This window comes from Taudactylus pleione, unplaced genomic scaffold, assembly GCF_031769625.1.
Source record: "Taudactylus pleione unplaced genomic scaffold, aTauple2 ptg000016l, whole genome shotgun sequence".
NCBI lineage: Eukaryota > Metazoa > Chordata > Amphibia > Anura > Myobatrachidae > Taudactylus > Taudactylus pleione.
In genome coordinates, this window is record NW_028284418.1 from 33,444,517 (window position 1) to 33,468,955 (window position 24,439).

The 24,439-nt window shown below is 41.7% G+C and overlaps 1 protein-coding gene across 1 annotated transcript; it reads left to right on the forward strand.

The window, feature by feature from the left end:
* The first annotated feature begins 355 nt into the window (after window positions 1-355).
* ELOVL3 (ELOVL fatty acid elongase 3) lies at window positions 356-14,932 on the forward strand. Its single transcript, XM_088473507.1, has 4 exons — window positions 356-512; window positions 4,075-4,206; window positions 8,029-8,180; window positions 14,000-14,932. Exons 1-4 carry the CDS (start codon window positions 415-417, stop codon window positions 14,419-14,421), a joined length of 804 nt encoding a protein of 267 aa, XP_088329633.1. The 5' UTR covers window positions 356-414; the 3' UTR covers window positions 14,422-14,932.
* The last annotated feature ends 9,507 nt before the right edge of the window (window positions 14,933-24,439 follow it).

The following is a 24,439-nucleotide window of genomic DNA, read 5'->3' on the forward strand; positions in this document are numbered from 1 at the left end:
CTCACTGATAGAGAGTAAAAAAAATAGTACAGAATTTTGAAGCCAACTTTAAAAGAGAGCATCTGTTCATATTTAACAGACTATAAATAACATTTCATTACAGTCCTCAATGTGTACAGACACGCTCCTACTTATAATGCTACTTGTAGTATTTGTGTATGTATACTAAGCAGGCAACACGGTGCTATATTGCAACATCAATTGCAGCCTGTATCACATTACTACTTATCTCTAAGAATGTCTACGCCCCATGTTATAGGTGGGGCAGGTGTAGACTGAGACTGGTTAGGGGCGGGGTGTGTTACTGATGATACTGGTTGAGCAGGCTTCCCCTTATGGTACTGTCTCATATACTTCAGTAGAGGTAGCACAGGAGGCTGCACACCTGACTTGTACAGTAGCTGAACTGCAGACATGGGGGAGCACAACCTTACAGTCATACTGCTGCAGGAATATGACTTTGAGAAAAGATTCTATGACCAAGGAGCCATTGCATGGATGCAGGAGAACTGGTGAGTGATAAAACTAAGATGAGAAAATCTATTCCATCATATTTTACAGTTATTATTCCTGCTTAAAATCTTGCTATAATATTACAACTCTGTAATAAGACCTTTGAGTTTATAATCCAATAAAATAATACACACCTTGTATTTTACTCCCTGACAGGTTTGCATGTCTGCTGGCTAGTATGCAAGTAATGGGTCAACATTTAGATGTCAATATGAATGATACAAAAAGAGGAAACTCATGCAAAAATGTCATTTGCATATTGATACAATTGTAAAGATACTGAATATATCAATTGACACAGTATGTGATAGCATTGAAACTGCTTTCCCTGTACATCCTTTAACCCACTTTTTGAGTATGCAGTATCTTAGATTTTAATGTGTGTGTGTATATATATATATATATATATATATATATATGTCTTATACAAATGATTGTAAGTGCAATGATTTTCCACGTTGTCAGTTGTTCTCACAGCTTATATTTACGCTGTCTTTAACATGCATGGACTTCCTGTAGGCTCTGTAATCCATTTGCACATCACTACTCCTGTTACATTGGAAATAAAGATGATACACAGTACGCAAACCTCTTCTGTGCAACAATAAGAATAGTCAGTAAAACAAAAACCTCACAGAGAATCACCAAAAGTAATATTGAAATGTGAACTTTTTTTTATAAAGCTGCATATTATTAAACAACCTTGTCACAAATGTTTTATAGATAATACTTTCATCTTATAATGTAAAAGTATTGACTTTTAGATGAAGGGCTCCTACAGAATATGATCATATATAGATGACGAAAGTTTATAATTAAACTGAAATATTGGAGAGGGCTTCTACTTTGCTAATAAAAAAAAGCCCTGAGAGTGTCGCTGCGACCAACTCTGTCTGTGTCCAGGGCACCCAGGTTATAGACACACATAGGGGCATACAGTGATGTTCTGGAGCTAGTTGAGCTCACTTATATCAGGGCTGTGAAACTGCTGGACTTATCCTTATGGAGCGTACACACGGTCAGATTTGTCAGACTTGTCAGATGAACGATTGAACGATTAAACGATTTGAACGATTTGAACGATTTTACCAAAGTTTTGAACGATTGAACGATTTTTGACTACATTAAAATGAATGGAATCGTCCAAGTCTGACTGCAAACCCATCAGATGTCAGATATCGTTATCTGACAAACGGGAACGCGCATCGTTGATCGTCCATCGTTCAGGCATGTCAGATATGAACGATTTTCCTTCAGATATGAACGACTGAACGATTTTTAAATCGTTATCGTTCATATCTGAAGGAAAAATCTGATCGTGTGTATGCACCATAAGGTAGGACTGATAAGTGACTTTCATTCACACTGTATAATAGTCTTTTACGTCACACAAGCAAATCTTGGGTGTGTTCAGCGGGGTGTGAAAAGATCATTTGCAGCAGTTTAGTGGGTGGAGGAAAAGTCTAATTTAAGATCTGACAATCAAACAATGATACCAAAGTATTTTAATTGGTATTGAACTAATTAAGTACAGTATGCCAATTAACAATTTAATCATTCATAATAACTTATTGTTTGCAACCAGTAAAAGTATTGTTTTTTTAATTTAAATATTATATTGATTTTCTAAGCTTCTAAAGGCCCTGTACATCAGCTACGGATCGTCGCAATGTAGCGATCCTGCAACCCGGCATCGCAGGATCGCTGAAATCCAACATGTTGGACTTCACAGATATGCCGATCACGATCATAAAATGATCATGATTGGCAGATCGGGGAAATTTAACATGTAGAATTTCACCGATCCTGTGACGGATCGCGGAACATCGATGGCCACCGGTCGGCATTTACCGACCGGCAGATCAGCGTTTCCAATTCCATCGCTACATCGTGACGATCCGTCGCAGATGTACGGGGGCCTTAAGATGCATGATAGTCAGCAATCGTCTCTATACTGTATCACAAAATTGCATTCCTTTAAAAGAAAGTGACATAACTAAGGTGATTATTGATTGTCAAATTCTGTACACACCCATAGAACAGAGAAAGTTCTAAAATGTTCTGCCATAAATTTACATAGATACTTCCTGGAACAAAGGTCAGCATTCTCTATTCTACTATGAACTGCCAAATCCTATTTTGACTCAGAAGTTCTCATTTTATGTGTTGGGATTATTTAATTTGCCATGCTAAAAATGAGTAAGCATGAACTCCATGTGGGCGGACAGAGATAAGTTTAGTTTGTTGCATTCATTTTCAGAAGTACCTATATCAGAGGTTCCCAAACTCTACCACTACAGTCCAGGTTTTAAGAATATCATTGCTTGAGCACAGCTGACTTAATTAGTACCTCAGTCAATTTGATTTAACCATCCAGACACAAGCATGGATATCCTTAAAACCTGGACTGCAATGGCAGAGTTTGGGAACCTCTGACTTATATAATACAAACTCAGGAAGATCTTTCATACACCAGCAACAGTTTTAAGAGACATCCTTGACTTTCAGCAGGTGACTTATCTGACCTGTATTGTAATAGGGAAATCCTCAAAACTTGCATTTCTTTAGTAATAGGGTTGATAAAACCTGACTTATTTCCATTTCCAACCTATTAGCTACAGCAGACGGAGTTTGAATCTGTCTCCACCAATTCATCTGTATAATATGCCACTGGCATTACCAAGATACACATGTTTATGTTGTGCTGAACTAAAATAGTTTTGCAGACACAAGTATCACTAGTTAATTCACAATATAGAAGTAGATAGATAGATAGATAGATAGATAGATAGATAGATAGATAGATAGATAGATAGATAGATAGATAGATAGAGAATAAAAGGCATATACCTGCACATTTCTCTGTAATATGGATTCCTACATAGAACACAAATACTTATTTTATAACGCTGTCATATATGGATCAATGTTTCAGTGAGCCCTGAGCCATTCCCATCCGTACACAGAGAATGATAACCATTGAGTCATAGGCCATTTCTCACAGGTGCTCCTTTTAGATCCAATGAAATTGTGCACAGCCCATGTGAACAGACCCACACCCGCAATCCTTTCCCACTAGTTTTCCAATTAGGCATGTGAAATCATGAACACACCCTACTGACTAACAGGGTATTCTACGAAAACTATCCAAGAACAGCCTACTTCTCCATACATTATTACAATGTATTTGCTAATGAATAAGTTAGAAGTTTTTACATGCAATATGTAATGCTGCAATGATAAAGCCATCAGAATTGAGCAATAATACCTCTAGATTTAGTCAAAGAACTGGTACAAAACCTTACATGCTAGCAGTAAGTAAGAAAGAGTGCTGGCCAAATTCCAGGAGTCATGAAGCCACATTGTCTAAAACTGTGGTGGAAATAAGACTCCTTATAATGGTTGAACTCTCTCTAAAATGTGAGAAGCTGGCCTCTAATTTCTACATTATACAATTCACAACCTGCTGTAAGGACACCAGCAAAACAAGTAGTAAGTAAGAGGACAGGTCTAACTGTTGGTTTGGTCTCTTCTTATTAATGCTCTTTGTCTGATTTACAGGAGCAAGTCTTTCTTCTTCTCGCTTTTATACGCTGCACTGATATTTGGTGGCCAACGTGTAATGAAAGAAAGGAACGGGTTTGAACTGCGGAGGCCACTAGTCCTGTGGTCCCTGATGCTTGCTGTGTTCAGGTGAGTTGTCTAAGTCATGTATGGACAGTGCTAGTAGGCAGATGTAATTATTTCAATGAACACTATTATAATTGTGCATAATGAGGCAGTGCAAACATTACATAACAAATACATATTTATTTGGCCAAGAAAGACAATGTTTTGCTCATTACACAATTAAAATCATTAAGCATTGCAGCTAAGGCCATGTTTATGCTTGTTACGAATGATAAAAATTGTGATTGATTTTTCTCAAAATTTTATGTAACATTTTTTTTATTCTGTTTAATTGAATACAAAACAAATATCTGAGTATTAAGAAAGTCAGAGAATTTATTCGCTTTTTTTTTTTTTTTTTTTTTTAAAGAAAGTTTGAAACTTTTTGCTATGTGTTACAACATGCTTTTCCAGTTTTTATAAACGCCAAACTGTCTAGTTTTATACTGGAGGATCATGCAGCAATCTATTGTCTGCGTTTTCTTGGGCATGTATGAAGGGTTCCGTTTCAATTCACATGATAGTCCTGCCAATGCTTTTTGTTTTAAGAGTTTTGTTTCAGTTCATATAATAGCCCTGCCAATGTTTTTGCCTTAAGCGTTCCATTTCAATTCACATTATAGTCTTGCCAATGTTTTTGCCTTATGAGTTCCATTTCAATTCACATGATAGTCCTGCCAATGTTTTTGCTTGAAGAGTTCCATTTCAATTCACATGATAGTCCTGCCAATGTTTTTGCTTTATGAGTTCCATTTCAATTCATATGATAGCCCTGCCAATGTTTTTGCTTAAAGAGTTCCATTTCAATTCACATGATAGTCCTGCCAATGTTTTTGCTTTATGAGTTCCATTTCAATTCATATGATAGCCCTGCCAATGTTTTTGCTTAAAGAGTTCCATTTCAATTCACATGATACCTGCCAATGTTTTTGCTTTATGAGTTCCGTTTCAATTCATATGATAGTCCTGCCAATGTTTTTGCTTTATGAGTTCCATTTCAATTCATATGATAGCCCTGCCAATGTTTTTGCTTAAAGAGTTCCATTTCAATTCACATGATAGTCCTGCCAATGTTTTTGCTTGAAGAGTTCCATTTCAATTCACATGATAATCCTGCCAATGTTTTTGCTTTATGAGTTCCATTTCAATTCATATGATAGCCCTGCCAATGTTTTTGCCTTAAGCGTTCCATTTCAATTCACATTATAGTCTTGCCAATGTTTTTGCCTTATGAGTTCCATTTCAATTCACATGATAGCCCTGCCAATGTTTTTGCCTTAAGAGTTCCATTTCAATTCACGATAGCCCTGCCAATGTTTTTGCCTTAAGAGTTCCATTTCAATTCATATGATAGTCCTGCCAATGTTTTTGCTTTATGAGTTCCATTTCAATTCATATGATAGCCCTGCCAATGTTTTTGCTTTATGAGTTCCATTTCAATTCATATGATAGCCCTGCCAATGTTTTTGCTTAAAGAGTTCCATTTCAATTCACATGATACCTGCCAATGTTTTTGCTTAAAGAGTTCCATTTCAATTCACATGATACCTGCCAATGTTTTTGCTTTATGAGTTCTGTTTCAATTCATATGATAGTCCTGCCAATGTTTTTGTTTTAAGAGTTTTGTTTCTATTCATATGATAGTCCTGCCAATGATTTTGTAAAAGGTCAACAAGTTAGTTTAGTGATGTTACACTTGACCACCATTAGAAATACCTGTTTAATAATCCACTTTTTACTGAATTTGAAACAGACTGTGACCCATCCATATTAGTTAATTTGTAAGTTTAAATACAATATATGAGTTACACATGCCTAATAGTGCACATACAGTGCAATGCAAGGCAACTGACATCAATGAGAGAGGAAGTTATTGTGGATGAAGCACAAAACAAATAATTAATAACAGTAGCAACACGTGACTGCTACTGACAGTTCCAACACGTATGTAGAAAAATACATTTATCTTTTACAATGAATGATGTTCAGTATAACAATTGTACATGTATTTTTCAATTATTTTTCTTGTTTGGTCTAGAATATAATTTTACGCTTATGTCACATGCCTAAGCCTTAAAGCTAATCATTTAATACACACAAGTACAGTCTGTTTCAATTCATTGTTTAACATGCCACAACACTGTACCTGTGTTATATAATAGCTTCCCCACTCTGTAAACGGCTCTTCTGTTTGTTGTTAGGGAACATAGAGTTTTTTCTTTGTTTCCTCAAATCACTGTTACACCATTCACTTGTTATCAGTTTCCCAGGTAAAGCTTACAACGAAATAATTGAACTTGCCTGCCCTCCAGTGCCGGGGGTCTTGTTTGTAACATAGAGTGGTGTAGTTTAGTGATTGTGTCCACAATAAAATAGTGACTGTTGTCAAATCCCACAAAGGTTGTATAACATGTAATGATCACACGAGGGCACCATGATTGTACCATGATTCAATATCATAAATTAAATACTATATATTATGAATCTAACTTACTGGAATAGACTGACCTATGCTATTCTCTGATTGGCTGCTATGATTTGCAATAGACTTTGTAAAAAAAAAAACATATTATAACTTGTTTAATCATCATACAAAATGTCCCGTTATCCACTACATCCAGTCAGGTTCCATTTTTAGTACAGTTTCTAAAATAATCCTAAAAGTTAGGTTTGCTTGCTGGGGATTACACGTTGGTGCACATAGCAATGTGTTCTTTAGAAATAAAACACTTGATCATGTCAGGTTATGTCAGAGTTCTTATCATTGTGCTCATTGGCTATTATCACCACAAGCTGTTGGAAACAAATGGGGTATAATGTCTTTGCCTTTCTTTCTGAATTAAATAAGGACACGTTAGCATTTTATTTTGTACTGTTCTACTGTATATCAGGGCTCTACGCCACACTTTTTCCAGGGCAACAGCAGATCAGTGAGTTGCCCCATATTAGAGGATAACTGTTACCGTGCACTCTGAGGTTATTTTATAGCTTAACTATTATAGTGTAATTTAAAAAAAAACACCATGGGGTCTGTGTATTAAGCCTTGTAGAGAGATAAAGGGGATGGAGATAAAGTACATCAGTTCCTAACTGTCACTTTACAGGTTTGAAAAATTACAGTTAGGAGATGATTGGCTGATACTTTATCTTGACCCACTTTATTTCTCTCCAAGGCTTAGTACATAGACCCCCATATCCCCATAATTATAGCTGGAAGAGAGGGGAATTTGAAGTGACAAAATAAAAAATGACCTTCTCACCTGCTCACCTTCATATCAGTGGATCTATATGCCATGCTCTGCTCACCTCTTCCTACTCAAAACAAGTCAAACGGGTGTCTATGCCCTTTTTATTCTCTTGAGCTCGGGCATCATTACCTACTTGGCTGGTTTTTAGAGCTGTGAGTTATTGTAAAAGTCAGCCCATGGATAAGACCTTTTTCGTTAAAGACAATACATAATGCAGTAAAGTAATAATATGACAACTGATGACATGGTGGCAGCACCTCTATGGGAGCTATGTGATGCTGGAGAAGACTGAGTGTTTGTCAGTAGCAGATCCTACACACTTGCTTGCAGTATAACCTAAGGTACTAGAAGACTGCTGGATATTGTCTTTTCACAGTTGTAGTGTTGGGACCATTTTTGCTGTAAAGCTTTTAAGAATTCAGCACAATGGCTACTACAGTCTAAAATTACAATACAGACTGTTGCTGCTATTTATTCCGCTAACTTATATACATATGTATATACAAATAATAATCAACTTTTGTATACTTTATCACATTATGTTCATACACAGATGTTGGCATGACTGCTGCTATTTATGTCTTTTTTTTGTTTGCAGCATCATTGGGGCAATCCGTACTGGTTGGTACATGAGTAATATACTCCTCTCCAGTGGTTTCAAGCAGTCGGTGTGTGACAGTGGATTTTATCGTGCACCTGTTAGCAAATTCTGGGCATATGCCTTTGTCTATAGCAAAGTCCCAGAGCTTGGTAAGTCCATGGCACTACGTCAGTCATAGAACTGCCTCCCACTTTCCAATAGATCTACTTTTAATATTCTTCTAAATCTTATGTTTATTTCAAAGATATATGCAGCTGAAAAAGAAAGTATCTGTGAGTTTAAAGTGGATGACTTCTAGAGCCCAGTCAGTGTGACCTCTGGTAACCTACAACCCCAGAGCAAAGACTTTAACATTGGTGACTATACAGTATTTCCACATTACTAGAGATGCACGTCAGGGTGTGTGTACATGGGGTCTTGGAAGTTGTTTATAGCACATTCATCCTTAGCTATGTATCAGGGGAGACAAGAAAATGGGATATAATCAGGTGTTCCTGTGACTATTCAAAATATGCAAAGTAAGGTGCCGATGTGGAGAACGAAAAAGATATTCAGAATATTTCAATTTAATCTAAGTTTGTTGCTTTAAGACTCAATATTAGATGTCTTCCCACAGCTTTCTGTTAGGCTGTGTCACAGGGGAAAAATGGGTTTTCAGGAATGTAGAAGAACTGGTCAATCTTGACGACCATTTCTACCATTGCCGGAATTCTTCTGGGGTGTAGTAAAAGAAGAAGGAACCTTTTGTCATTTATTTAGACAGTCCTTTATCCCTTTCATCTTTTGTAATGCAAGACATTTATAAACGTTTACTTGTAAACATACTGCATATCAGAACTACTCCAAACAAAGAACTGTAGAATATCAGTATGGTCCCCACCACACAATTGATGTGATGGGCTTGTCCCTTAGAACAGCAAGATTGGGAACATGACAATACTGCACAATGTGGGTGGTGGAGCTTGGTTGCAGGTCTTGATAGACAACAAAAGTACCTTCTAAATTTAATTTTTACTGTTTTCAGTTCCATGTAGCGTCCCACTGGAACTCACCTCCAGACAATGTTACCAAATTTGTGAAAGATTAGTATATCAAGGGGCCTATGTATAGTATTAATAATTGTGGAACTGCTGCTATTATTAAGGATCATATCGCCACAGATATTTAAATTTTTTAATGAAAATATCCCTGATATGTACAAAGGGGTACTTGCAGGGACAGCGTTACGGTAACTACTGTCCCTACAAGTTATATCCCTGGCATTTTGCTGAAATGTTTCACGTTTGTGAAAGACTTCTCTGGGGGAAGCGGAGACTGCACATGTGCACAGTGTCAGTTTCTGCCTCGAAAGATCTCTCTCCTGCTTGTTAGCAGGGTCGTATCTACCCATTGGCCAGGATGGCACTCGCCAGGGGCGCTGACCAAAGGGGGGGGCGCCATCCGGCAGTGCCACCAGCAGCCAAGGGGTGGACAAGTCCCCCGGCCCCACAAGTGTAGGGCAGACCGCAGTGAGAGCGGTCTGCCCTACACCGTTTACAAACACACAGCTGCCAGCGGTGACTGTGTGCTTGTAATAGCAGTCAGCCATTGAGAGTCAGACAGACTCTCATTAGCTGCTGCGTCGTCCGAGAAGGGAGCCGGCTGGAGCTTACTCATGAGCTCCGTGTTCCGGCTCCCCCCACAGCATGTGATGGGAGAGACATCATATGTCATGACGTCTCTCCCATGCAGGAGAAGAGCGACCGGGACTCACAGCAGACAGCGGCGGTCGCATCAGGAGCGGGGATCGGGTAAGTTGAATTTTTTTTTGTTCTTTGTGTGTGTGTGTGTAAGCTTGGCTCTACGGGGGGGCACTGAAATAGGGGGTGGCCGCTACTGAGGGCACTTTATGGGAAGGTGCCCGCTACTGGGGGGCACTGTATAAGGGTGGCCACTATTGGGGGCAATTTATGGGGGGTGGCCACTACTGGGAGCACTGTATAGGGGTGGCCACTACTGGGGGCAATTTAGGGGGGGTGGCCACTACTGGGGGGCACTGTATAGAGGTGGCCACTACTGGGGGCAATTTAGGGGGGTAGCCACTACTGGGGGCACTGTATAGGAGGGACTACTACTGGTGTCTACTACTGGGGGCACTGTATAGGGGGGACTACTGGGGGCAACGCAGCATAGGAGGGGGGCGCCAGTCCATTACATTGCCAGGGGTGCTTGGATCCCTAGATACACCCCTGCTTGTTAGCCTCCATAGGCTTAAAGTTTGGAGTTTGGTACATAGGGGTCAGATCGTAATCCCCATACATAATAATGGGGACTGCGATCTGCAGTGCTAATTAGCCCTCTGGCAGAGATTTCTGTGAAATACCTTTCATTGTGCTAATAGTACATAGCTACCATACATAAAATTACGCAGCCACTGCAATTTCTACATAATTTTGTTTAAAAATAAAAAAAAGCTTGATACATACGACCGTAAAAGTCTGATAGAAGTCAGATAAAATACCTATGCACTAATTAACACTTTGGCACAACTCTAGATACTGGATGCAAAATTTGCACATTTAAAAAACATTTTGTGTTGCTAGAAGGAATGGAAAATGGAAAACATAATTAATAGTTGTAAGAGTGATGCAGCCGAGTCCAATTTCCAAATGCTGTGTAAAATTACAGCTGGCCACTATGTGTATCCCGTATGCAAGAATATGAATTATTTGGCATGCATATGCATCCCTTGCAGTGCAACGTGGTTTAGTTGCTGCAAATTCTGCACCTGGGAAAAGGTGTAGCTAACTCTAAGGGCCTGATTCAGACCCGGTCGCAAGCGCTGAGCGCTCGCAACCGGGTCGATGGTAGCCCAGAGCGCATGCGCACGACGGAGCCGGCTCCGTCGTGCGCATGCGCGAGACACGGATAGCGACGGGCAATCCGTCGCTCCGGGTCTCGTACCAAAGGGGGCGTGCTGTCGATGTTAAGTGTGACAGCACACCCCCTTTGGTGGGCGGGCCGGAGGGTGGCTGCCCAGACGGAGGCGTTCCCATGAGAACGCCTACCATCTGGGGGCGGTCCCACTGACATCACAAGTGATGTCAGTGGGAGAGCTTTCGGCTCTAGTTGAGCCAAAAGCTCTCTGGGGCTTGCGGCCACGAGACCCTACCACAAGGGTCTCATCGCAAGCCCGATGGACGCGATGGTCTTGACCATCATCATGGCCGCTTGCTATAGCTGTGGGTGGTCACAGGCCGTTCTTAAAAAAAAAAAAGAGCGGCCCTGATTCAGAGCGAGCGCTCTGTCAGTCAGCCTCTATTGTTTCCAGACACTGCTTCCAAAGACAAGGTTTCACAAAATTGTTCTCCGTGTTTGGCTAGCAAATGTACATCCATTAAGAAGCATCCACTCATTGCCTCATTTGCCCATTTTAAAATCTAACACAATACTAGGGATGGCAATCGACCATTGTTGGTTAACAAACTTTGATGGTTAACCACCGATGGGCAGAATCAGGGCCGGGCATTTTTATTTTTGGAGCGGCCTCTCTGCCGCTCGCATAGCTGTGGGTTACCACCCACAGCTATAGCGAGCGGCCATGATGATAATCGCAATGGTCAAGACCATCGGGCTTGTGATGAGACCCTTGTGGTAGGGTCTCGTTCATCGCAAGCCACAGAGAGCTTTCGGCTCTAACAGAGCCGGAAACTCTCCACTGACATCACTTGTGATGTCAGTGGGGCCACCCCCAAATGGCAGCCGTTCTCATGCGAGACCCGGAGCAACGGAGTGCCCATCGCTTGCCTGGTCTCACGCATTCGCATGACGGAGCCGGCTCCATCGTGCGCATGCGCTGAGGGCCACCATCGACCCAGTTGCGATCACTCAGCGCTTGCGACCGGGTCTGAATCAGGCCCAGAGCCAAGCAATGTTTATTTGTTTTATCACGTAGCTTAGCTCCACCCCCCGACACATCCTGCAGCGCTTGACCCCCATTCCCTGATTGGCCTGCTGCCCAGCCAGTATTAAAACAGGGATGACCATCGGTGGATGAAACCATCGATGGTTCACATACAATGGTTTTATACAGTCAATGTCAACCATCGATGGCGACCATTGATGATTAACTTACCAATGGCCATCCCTATACCATACCCCCTGCACTTAAAGTTATATATAACAATTTACAATATTTGTGACTGCACTAATAGGTGGTGTGGTTGTATTTTCATAATTTGCTGTTCCTTATATTATCCTTTTGCAGCTTTAGAAGTATGTGATTGTCTTATCTGTCATTGTAAATATTTGTAGCATCACTCTCTAACATACTCACTTGCTCTCCCGGAGTCTCGAGAGAGAGTAGACCAGCCTCAAAGATCCACCCACTTGCACAGAAAGGTTCAATAGTGCTTTTGCAGTAAATCACATCATAGTGATCGAGTCAACTACTGCACAATGTTGCGATGACGCGATTCACGGCACCACTTCCCTCACATCTCCCACCTGGCCTCTCCCCCTCAAGCACCTCCTGGACGGCCAGGGTAAAAATTCGGCAAGTGTGTACTGTTGTTTTCTAGGCCTTGTACAATCGGATGTTGGTTAGCAAAGCTAGCTACAGGGCAGACAAAACATTTAGCAGAGTGTAAGAAAGCTTGTTCATTAACTTTCTTGCACACAGTGCCCCATGTATTGTAACATGACAGCCCAGCGTCCACCTACAGCTTAGTCCTGCCGCCTGATAAAATCACTATGATTTATTGATATCCACAGACAAAGTTCACCCAACCTTTTTAGTACACAACATGTGACAGGTGTAACAAATAAAAAGAAAACACAAAGCTTCTCTACTCTGAAGTCTAACTAAACACTTTCTAACTCCTGAACTGGTCAGCTGAGCTGATTCCCAGGTAACAACGCATTATAAACAAGAGTAGTGTTAGTTGCTTTGTCTCTAAAGCTGGGTACACACTAAACAACGTTTGTACCCAGCGATAACGTCAGCGGCGGGACACGGCGGGGGTGCCGGCATTGTTAAGTTCATACACACTTGCTGATGTCAGCAACGATGAATGACGGCAGGGCTGGGTGGGGCCATGTTGCATTTGGCAGCATGGCATCGCTAACGATATCCCCAGATTGTACTGCAAGTACAGATGACTGGGGATATCGTTAACGACCCCCGGGAGCGCGCATCGTTAGCGATCTAGTGCGTACACACTATACAATTAAACAAAATTGTTGTAACGATGTGTCGTTATCGGCTATATCGTTTAAAAAATCGTCTAGAGTGTACGCACTTTTAGGGGTATATTTACTAAACTTTTTATTACATTTTTTCATTACACATCTACCAGTCTTGGCGATGTCCACATCAGGAGGTGCGGACATCTCCCATGATTCCACCACAGTTTTTCTATAGGGTCTGATAATTGTGCGTTATGCCCCTGATTATAAAACAGATTAAGTGCATTGTATTTAATATCTACCCCAGGGGTCTTCAACCTCCATTAATTATGCTAGATAATTGCCTCCATCCTCAAACAATTATGTCCCATAACTGCCCCCATCTACAATGCCCCCAGTAGTGCCCCTTATACAGTGCCCCCAGTAGTGGTCCCCATTATGCAGTGCCCCCAGTAGTAGTAGACCAGTAATGTCCTGCCGCCTATGTGCAGTGCTGTGGAACCCATGTGGTCCCATAGAAATGAATGAAAATATAGAGCATGGGGCTGAGAGACCAAGCCCCTCCAATTTCTATCATACTTCTTTCATCTTCTCCACTGGTTCCATGCTATATTTAGGGTTTGGAGATCCACCACATTCCAGTCTAAAAAAGATCAACTCATAAACTTTGACTTCAAAGCTTCTGACTCTGCCAACACCATCTACAAGCTTACACGCAATCATATATACATGCACAACACACTACGTACACTATGTGGAATTGCTCCCTACATTAATGTTTTCTCTATCCCTCCCTTCACAGGTGACACTTTGTTCATTGTCCTACGTAAACAGAAGCTGATCTTCCTTCACTGGTATCACCACATTACAGTGCTGCTCTACACCTGGTACACCTATAAAGACACGGTGGCTGGAGGAGGTTGGTTTATGACCATGAACTATACTGTCCATGGCTTCATGTACTCTTACTACACTCTGAGAGCCGCTGGGATACGTGTGCCAAGGCCCTGTGCCATGTTCATCACCACCACCCAGATCTTACAAATGGTGATGGGCACTTTGGTCAATGTTCTAGTATATAAGTGGAGGCAGGATGGGACATGCTCAAGTACAATGGAAAATATATTCTGGTCAACAATTATGTATTCAAGTTACTTAGTACTTTTCTGCAGCTTCTTTTATAAGTCCTACTTCAAATGCCAACCAAAAAGTAAGGATGATTAACCATTAGTCATACATTGATTACTATCTCGCCATCATACATTTCCCCAGATAAATGTGACCAGGGACTGTATTTTAAGTATGTGATTAATTAATGATAAAAAGAACCAAAAAAAGTTTTTGATCTACAATGTCTCCTTGCCAATATTGCCATCATTGTGCTGGTATCTAAACAACATACAACATATTCGACCGGATTCCTACCAGAGAATTAGCCAACAAACAAATTAAAATATCACTTATTGGAAACTGGTCACCAAGATGAATAGTAGCCAACCAAGCCTGAAAACTGAGGTTTCTGCACCCCTCTACAGTCTTGTGGATGTATCCAAACTTGTGAAGTACTCCTAACATGGTTTTATAATTATTTTTATTATTATATAATATTTATATGGTGCCACCAGTACAGGTGCAAAAATCAAATTGTGAAATAATTAAGCAACAAAATGATAGTGTTTAACAGTAGTACTCGGTAACCATGGTCTGTTTACTAAGCCTTGGATGGAGATAAAGTCAACGGAGATAAGGTACCAGCCAATCAGCATCTAACTGCCATGTTACAGGCTGTGTTTGAAAAATGACAGTTAGGAGCTAGTTGGCTGGTACTTTATCTCCGTTCACTTTATCTCAATCCAAGGCTCAGTAAATAGATCCCATGGGGGTAGATGTATGATGCCGTGAAAACAGTGGAGAAATGTGCCAGTGGAGAAGTAACCCATGGCAACTAATCAGCTCTTACATATTATTTTTATAGACTGTACTTGATAAATCCAACCTCAAAGCTGACTGGTTGCCACGGGCAACTTCTCCACTGGTCCACTCCTCCATTCTTTTCACTGCTTCATACATCTACCCCATGGTGAGAACCAAGATGATGGAGGGCCCTGCTCTTGAGAGCTTACAGTATAAAAAAGATTGGGATCATTTATTTATACAGTGTTATCTGTTTAACATGCTAATGAATCATGCATTGTAATAATAATTATGTATAGATACAATCTTTCTCATACATGTATCTCACCTAATAGAAGCATTGGGATAAATATCTCACTTTGTAGGCAATAGGTTGGGCACACTTTTATAACAGTTTGTGGACAAATTGTTCAACAGTGCTCTTACAATGGTATAATATAAGTACCCTAATCTGGTTGAACAAACTAATGTAATCAATTATTTATATATCCATTGTAATGTGATTGTTTAACCTATTTGGGACCATTAACTGATTTTGCTAGATTAGGAGAAGTTAGGCAATTCCTTGATCAGTGCAGAGTAGGTGCATTGGTTTGTAGCATAAGAGGGCAGTGTCTGCAGAGAAGCACATGTTTAGGGTATGGACCGGGATCCCGGCGGTCAGGATGCCGGTGGTCAGAATACCAACAGCAGAATCCCGACAGTCAGAATACTGACACAAGAATGTAAGTATACTAGTCCTAACTCCTAACCTTCCCCCTAACCCAAACCCCTCCCCTCGCGCAGCCTAACCCTAACCCCCCATTCTGCAGCCTAACCCTCTCCTCTCACAGCCTAACCCTAACCCTTCCCTCTGGCAACCTAACCCTCCCCCCTGCACCCTAACCATAACCCTCCCCCTAGTGCCTAACCCTAAACCTCACCCTAACACTAATACTTATTGTCAGGATTCTGTCGCCAGTATTCTGACCGCAGCCATCCCAACCGCCGGGATGGTAACTACATCCCCATGTTTACATTAGGTGGAGTTAGACGCAGTCAGGTAATTCTGTACAATTGTAAATCTACCGCACTATTTCATTTTGTACAGAAAATTTTTTAAGTAGAGATAAAGTGATGGTGAGGAGATATATGTAGGTGACTTCCGTATATTAATGAATGGTGGAGATCAGTTATTGGCCTTTACTTTTAGTTTGACACATTTTGCTCCTTTCAGTTGCAATCTGGCTGGGACTAGATACCTCATTCAGAGGCGGTCGTTAGTTGCAAGTGGTCGCACTGAATCAGCCGCTTGCAACCTGAACGGCCACCTCCTTGTCGATCGTTAAGCTCTGGGTCACCACCCACAGTTTAACGACCGACCAGGTTGATGGTCGCGATGGTGATCACCATCGTGACCATTGGGGCTTACGACCAGACCCTAAGGTTGGGTCTTGGCACTCGTAAGCCCCAGGGAGCTTTCTGCTCTAATGATGATGTCAGTGCGGGCGCCCACAAAACGGTAGGCATTCGTTAAGGAACGCCTCCATTTTGTAAACCACCCCGTGCGCATGCGCTCTGGGCACCATCGACCCAGTCGCATGTGCTCTGGGCACCATCGACCCGGTTGTGAGCGCTCAGCGCTTGCGACTGGGTCTGAATCAGGCCCACAGAGCTGAGGAGGGCTCATCTTTCTTGTCAAAGTTATGTGTTATATACATTTTTCACCATTGGGTGGTACATAGGGCCCCTTACAAACTTTTGCAATGGGGTCATTAAATTCCTAATTACACCCCTAAATTATTAGTTATATTTATGGCTCATATTAGTCATTTTGTATCTTTAATTAAATTACATTTTTAAAGTATGTTCCCTGGTACTCTAGGATTCACACTACTCTATAAAGGGATAATTTAGCTTAATCACACTCAAACATGCTAACTAGGATACAATTATCAGGTTAGCAATAACTGGCAAATGGTAACATAGAAAAGGGGCTTGTGTTCTGTAAAAACGAGATACGGCTGACTAAATTAAAAGTATATAAGCAAGCAGGAGACTCCACTGTCCAGTGACTGGTTTAATGTGACATCCTGTTGTCTTCCTGCATAGAGAGTACTCAATGAAGAAATGGGATTCTCTTATGATCAACTTGTTTTATTACAGGGTTGTGAATTGTCCCATTTTCTGATACAGGATCGTTAACATGTTTATTTTTTAGCTTTGATACGTTTATTCTCTGCAATGTAAATTGTGTACATATATAGTAATTAAAAAAGTATTTGTTTTTATTTGTAACTAATGCTTGAATACGTTATCATCTGTCCTGCAAACAAATTCTGTTTTATAGTTTGTATCGTTCATATGAAATAAACTGTTTTATATTTTAATGTTTTGGATCAGTGAATGATAAATTCCTCGGTCACCAGATATGGACTCGGATAACCATATCAGGCAGCAACAGCCACACATGACATAAATATTCTACAGGGGGAGATGTACTAAGCCTTGAAGAGAGATAAAGTGGAGAAAGATAAAGAACCAACCAATCAGCTCCTAACTGTCACTTCACAGGCTGTGTTTGAAAAATTACAGTTAGGAGCTGATTGGGTGGTACTTCATCTCTCTCTACTTTATCTCTCTACAAGGCTTAGTACATCTACCCTGCAAAGTAGAATTACATATAGATAGATAACCGTGCCAGCCTGGCTTGCTTCATTTGCACAGTACACTAACCCTTCCTGCCACACCTCTAACTTCTTAGCCTGTTACAGCTGCTACCACCCACCTGCTGCAAAACAGGTCATTCCTGCTGTGTAAGGATTGTGCTACTAACAATATAGTACAGAAAGGAAAAAGGTGACAATGCAGAATCAGAGATCTGTGGTACTAACAAACCATATACATATCTGTAAATGTGTAGGACATGGAGAGTTCAGCATCATAGAGATGAGAATATGATAACTCCTGTCATCCATAGTGATATTACATCATCTTATCTGTAAACCTAAATAGCAATGTCCTATGCCACGCAATGGTGCTTTTTATTAATAATGATGATATACAGGTGACTAATACCCCTTTTACACTGGAGCTAAAACCCGGGTTTTTGAAGAGTTAACCCGGGCAGCTCCCTGGTGTAAAAGGGGAGACCCGGCAATCCAACCCAGGTAACCAGCAGGGTTTAACACAGGCGTAGCCCATGAAACCCTGCTGTGAGAACAGCGCACTCTGGGTCTTGCTGACCTGCAGTGCGCTGCTAGCCGGCCGATTGGTCCGGCTTCAGTGGCGCTTGGAGATGACGTCATCTCCAAGCGACCACTTTCACTCCGCAAAAGCCGGGTCTATGCAGACCCGACTGCGGTGTGAGCGGCGCTGACTCGGGAATATCCCGGGTCGGCGCCGGCAAAATTCAGGGTCTGATCCGGATAGGAACTTTGTTCCAACTCCGGGTCAGACCTGGAATTTAGGTGGAAAAGGGGTATTGGTGACATAGAATTCCAATGATAACCACAGACACATGGGGCGAGATGCATCATTCTATCATTTCTGCGCTATGCGTGCTTACCGCAGTATTTTTCCGTTATACAGTGCGCTCGGATATGCTGCATGGAACTTTTGTCTTATATTTATATTTTTTATTTTTTATACAAAAGGGGCTGAGTCTGATGATTGGATCAAGAAGGATCAAAAATCCCAAATTACCATCCCTATTAGCATAAATCATGATCAAATTCAAATGTGAAACTGCAAAATATATGTTGGACGGACATCAGCAATAAAGTATATGTAGAATCTTAGAATGGCATTAAAAATAGAAATATACCCAAGACCAAACAAATACTGTAAAATTGAAAAGTGGGATTACTAACCTACAATGGTAACGCTATTAAAAACAAAGCTTGACGAGTGCTTATAGGTTCTGCAAGTCAGTTGAGAAATGCAGCAACAGGGTATACAGTATATTCAGCTATTAGATAATATAACAGCCAGACATTTCTATCTTAGCATATTCAAGATCTTAATGTAATATGCAGGAGGTATTATGATTTAGCAAGTTGCCATTTTGGATTGAAACTGCATTTCACTGGTAACAGCTGTTACAGAGATGGAGTCTGCCAATTATTCTGCACATGGCTGCTCTGAGATGGCAGTGATCTCCCTGATAATCCACGGGTCCAGTACCCTGCCAAAAGATCTCCAATCGAATGTGAGCGAAGCCAGTGGTAAGATCAAGCATTAGCAAATTTGCTTTACAACTTTCGAAGTCTGGGTTCCATATATGCTGGTCTCCTACATAGAAAATTACTGGACAAGTTTTTGCACTGAATGGCCTCAGGGCTGTATCACAAAGTTATATTTAAGGGCAGGGGTGAGCTTGCCTGGTGGCAGAGTGTCATCTTTCCCCTGTGGATGGTACAATTTTATTTTAGTGACACAAGACTGCCTGGAAAGATCTAGGTGAGCAGCAGGGACTAACAGAAAATGGTGGCCTCCATACCAGGCTACAAAAAGATTGCCAAAGTCGACCAATGGGGAGCCCGTATTTTTCCCAGGAAGTTTGGGAAAAGGGGGCAGCCTTATCAGGGGAGTCCATAGACTGACTGTTGCAGCTGCACACTGTGGACGTCAAATCCATCCTTCCAGCAGTATCTGCCACCACCAGCTCTGAGCAGCCCATGAGGATTAAGGAGGCACACTGGTAGTAGGTAAGATTCAGCACTGGACTCACTATAGGGGGTATATTTACTAAAGTGTGGGTTTTTAGAAGTGGAGATGTTGCCTATAGCAACCAATCAGATTCTACTTAACTTATGTAGCACATTCTAGAAGATAATAGCCAGGATAAGATTGGTTGCTATGGGAAACATCTCCACTTCTAAAAACCTGCACTTTAGTAAATATACCCCTAGTACTATGCAGCACTGGGCACACCACAAATAGTACTGGCAGCACTGGGCACACCATTGTACTGTTCAGCACTGGGGACACCACCAAACCCTGGCTTCGGTGATCAGTGACTGGTGGGCTGTGACTCCTAGCAGCATTGTATTCAATTACAGACATGCCCCTTCTGAGGTATGCCATTATTTAGGCTAATTTCCCAAATTTTACAATCTCAGTAATTTACAATGATTCTGCCTTTGTGCACTGCAAGTAGGAGTACCTACTCTTCCTGGGGTGTGGGGAACTGCCCGAAAAATGGGAGTCTTCAACAGGTTCCTGGAGAATAGACAAGTATGAGGAGGAGGGGTGTTGAGGTGGACATTGAAGGGAGGAGATGCTGTTAGAGGTGCACATTGGAGGGACGGGAGAGGTGTTGTTAGAGGAGGACATTGGAGGGACAGGGAGGTGCTGTTAGAGGAGGACATTGGAAGGACGGGAGAGGTGTAGTTTGAGGAGGACATTGGAGGGACAGGGAGGTGCTGTTAGAGGAGGACATTGGAGGGACTGGGAGGTGCTGTTAGAGGAGGACATTGGAGGGACGGGAAGGTGCTGTTAGAGGAGGACATTGGAGGGACGGGGGAGGTGCTGTTAGAGGAGGACATTGGAGGGACGGGGAGGTGCTGTTAGAGGAGGACATTGGAGGGACGGGGGAGGTGCTGTTAGAGGAGAACATTGGAGGGACGGGGGAGGTGCTGTCAGATGAGGACATTGGAGGGACAGGGAAGTGATGTTAGAGGAGGACATTGGAGGGATGGGGAGGTGCTGTTAGAGGAGGACATTGGAGGGACGGGGCGGTGCTGTTAGAGGAGGACATTGGAGGGACGGGGGAGGTTCTGTTAGATGAGGACATTGGAGGGACGGGGGAGGTGCTGTTGGGTGGTTATTGTTAATTGCTTCCTATATTTTACAGTATATCAGTCACTAGACTAGCCTGTGTTTGTCAGACAGCATGGGCGTAACTACCATAGGTGCAAGGGGTGCAGCTTCTATGGGGACCAGAGCTCAGGGGGGCTCATCTTCCCTGTGAAAGTTACATGTGTTATATACATTTTTCTCTATTGGGTGGTACACAGGGGCCCTTACAAACTTTTGCTAGGGGGCCTTCAAATACCTAGTTACGCCCCTGTCAGACAGGACTGGTAGGTGATGTATTTAATTATAGTTCTTAGACATAATGATTTTTCATATATTTCATTACACATTTAGGGGTCTATGTACAAATAATCACAGTACTGTCGCGATTATTATGTATCCAACTTGCCGGGGATATTTTTATTTTTAATGAATATATCCCCACTATGTACAAAGGGGAACTTGCAGGGACAGCGGTTGCAGTTTCTGCATAACTTTATATAAAAAATAGCTTGATACATAGGCCCCATAAGCAGCATCCCCATTAGATAAACCACGCCTGCATTTTTTTGTCACATCCATTTGCCATTGCCATGTGCTGGTAGAAAAGTTGGGGCCACTTGATTGCATTTGCCCCCAAGCTAAAAGTTGTCAGTCAGCCCCTGTTCAAGGACCATCTATTACCAACAATATAGATTAAGGAAGGATTAAGGAAAGGTGATGACTACAGTGGAGCATATGAATCAGCTTATTATCTGATAGACTGCCAAATTCTATAACAAAGGCATATAGAGATAATACATATCCAATGTTAGATGGTATTTGTACAGTATGTGCTTCATTCCACACTAATCATTATTCAGTTACAAAAAGATTGTGCAAGTAAGTATTAAACAACTCCTTTACATTACATGTACAATCCTGACAACTCCCACTGAGCTGTAGGTGTGAATTGGGAAACTGATCCGGCCTTCCTTGAATTAAAAACTGCTATGCCTTAGGTGTGTCCCTAAGCCTGCATATTGCCCTGAGCAAGTCCAAAGTCCCTAATTCCTTTATATCGTAAAGCAAAATAGAAAAATACCAAAAGAAAGAAGGAAAATAGAGTAACTATCCTCTATAGCAGAAATCTACATTTTGATAGACAATGACAATAGATCATTAGTTTTACTTTTTAAATGGTGGAATTTGAGGAATACAAGAAGTTGGTATGGTCAGGATTCCTGTAACGCTCTGTAACACTGGGCCTAATGCCAAGGTGAGCGCTATTGCAGCTGCAACTTCCTCCTTCTACGCAGCATGACTGCACATTATTGCTAATGTTGCAGTCGATGGGCTTCCTACTGAGACGCCCTCCGGCTGCGTTTCTAATCCGCCCTTGTACATAAAGCGCACATCAGTCACTCCATCGGACATCAGAACAGGCCTATGGTTTATCAGAATATCCGTCAGAACATGTCCGCCGGTGCCATTGCAATTGCGTCTTTGGACACAATCGCTAGCTGCGACACGCCCAGATCTGACTAGCCACCCCCATTACCTCCCAGGAACACCTACTGAAAAAAACATAAGTGAGAATTACATTTTCTTTTATGCTCTATTTTTATGCAATTGGAAAAGAAGAGACAACAGCACAAGTCCGTGACCTTCTCTTCAATACTCAAAATGTGCATAAGCAGAAAAAAAATGTGAATTAATGATACCATTCATTTGGTCAGATCACATATTGTTGACTGCTCTATTGGCAATTGTATACAGTGTTTCAGGTGGTTCACTGTAATGTCATTAAATACACTGTATCCTGTCCTAACAAACATCCTACTGCAGAGCAGTATATACACCTCTACTTGTTATTTTTATTAATTTATATGCCTCCACACTATCATTAACTGCAATAACTTTCTGCACTGTAGTTCCTATGCTGTTACTCATTAAACTTTTGTTATGTTATACCTGTGTTTTGTGTAAGTTTATTTAACATGTTTAAAGATTGCTGTTTCTATATAATCCTTAACAAACACCAAATATGTATTTCTCCTTATGTATAAACATGAATGTTTTCTCCCGTTCCATCAGAATAGGTAGGAGTAATATCTCCAAAATGTTGCAGGTTTACATTCAGTCCTTATTATATACAGGGCCGTCAAGAGCCTGGCCGGGCCCGGGTAATGGAGAGGGCGTGGCCTAATTGCGGGAGGCATGGCCACGCCCCCTTGAAAAAAGAAAAAATAATCATCACTTTTTTAGCTCCATAATCTTCTTAAAATAAATAAACAAATAAAACTGACCCATGCACTAGATAACAACCACAATGGTTGTTATCTCCTGAATTAAGCGCTCAAACGTGGCTTCTGTCTTTGTAGAGCTGTATCTTAGCATTCATTGGGTGAGAGAGGTCAGCCCCCGCCTCTCTCAGCCAATAAACAGCTCCCTCCATTGAAGTCAATGGTGGGAACTGCAAAATAAACTTTAGTTACCCTGCGTCTCTCCATTGACTTCAATGGAGGGAGCTGTTCATTGGCTGAGAGATGCGGGGGCTGACCTCTCTCAGCCAATGAACGCTCAGATATGGCTCTACAAAGGCAGAAGCTGCATCTGAGCTCTGTGGTCGTTATCTGTTGCGTGGGTCAGTTTTATTAATTTTTTTATTTTAAGAAGACCATAGATGCCTACTTTGGAATGAAGAGGACAGATCCACACATAGGAGAAGGTGAGTATGGTTTTTTTTTCACAGGTACCCTATGGATAATCTGCTGGACAAGGGGACTGATGCCACAGGGATACATAGGTGAGTATGAGTACATATGTGTGTGCATGAGTGTGTACATGTGTGAGTGCATGTATGTTTAAAAAATGTATATACTGTGTACGTTGTGTGCGTCCTGTGTTTTTTTAATATTGCTTTTGCAGTAGAACTACAGGTACCAGCGGGCCTGTAATGCCCCGAATGCTGGTACTTGTGGTTTTCCAAGTACCAGTATGCAGGGGAGGCTTGCTGGGACCTGCAGTTCCACAGCAAAAGACAATATTTAATACTTTTTCAAATGTACTACACTTACACTATCAACCCGCCACCCACCGCCCAGGGGTGGCGGGGATAACCCCGAGCTATCAGCTTAGGCTAGGGTGCCCTGGAGAGGGGGACCCCTTTATTGGAGGGGTCCCCAACTCTGCAGGGATCCCTGGCCTGGGCTGACTATCGATGAGGGCTGATTCTGCAGCTGGGGGGCCCACTGATAGGGCTCCCCTGGCTGTAGCATCAGCCCCCCTCTAGAAAGGGTCTGGTGCTGGTTCTGGAGATTACAGGGGGACCCTGCATAATTTTTTCTCCTGTAATTCCAGAACCAGGACTGAATCAGAGTCCAGTGCTGGTTGTGCTAAGTACAGGGGGAACCCTACACAATTTTTCCCCTGTACTTAGACAACCAGGACTGGCTATGAAAAGTTCAGGGCTGGTTCTGTTTTAGGGGGGGATCACACGTAATTTTTTCTGAAAAATTAACTGTTTCTAAGCTTTTTACAGTCAGATACATGCATGCATCTCACTGAT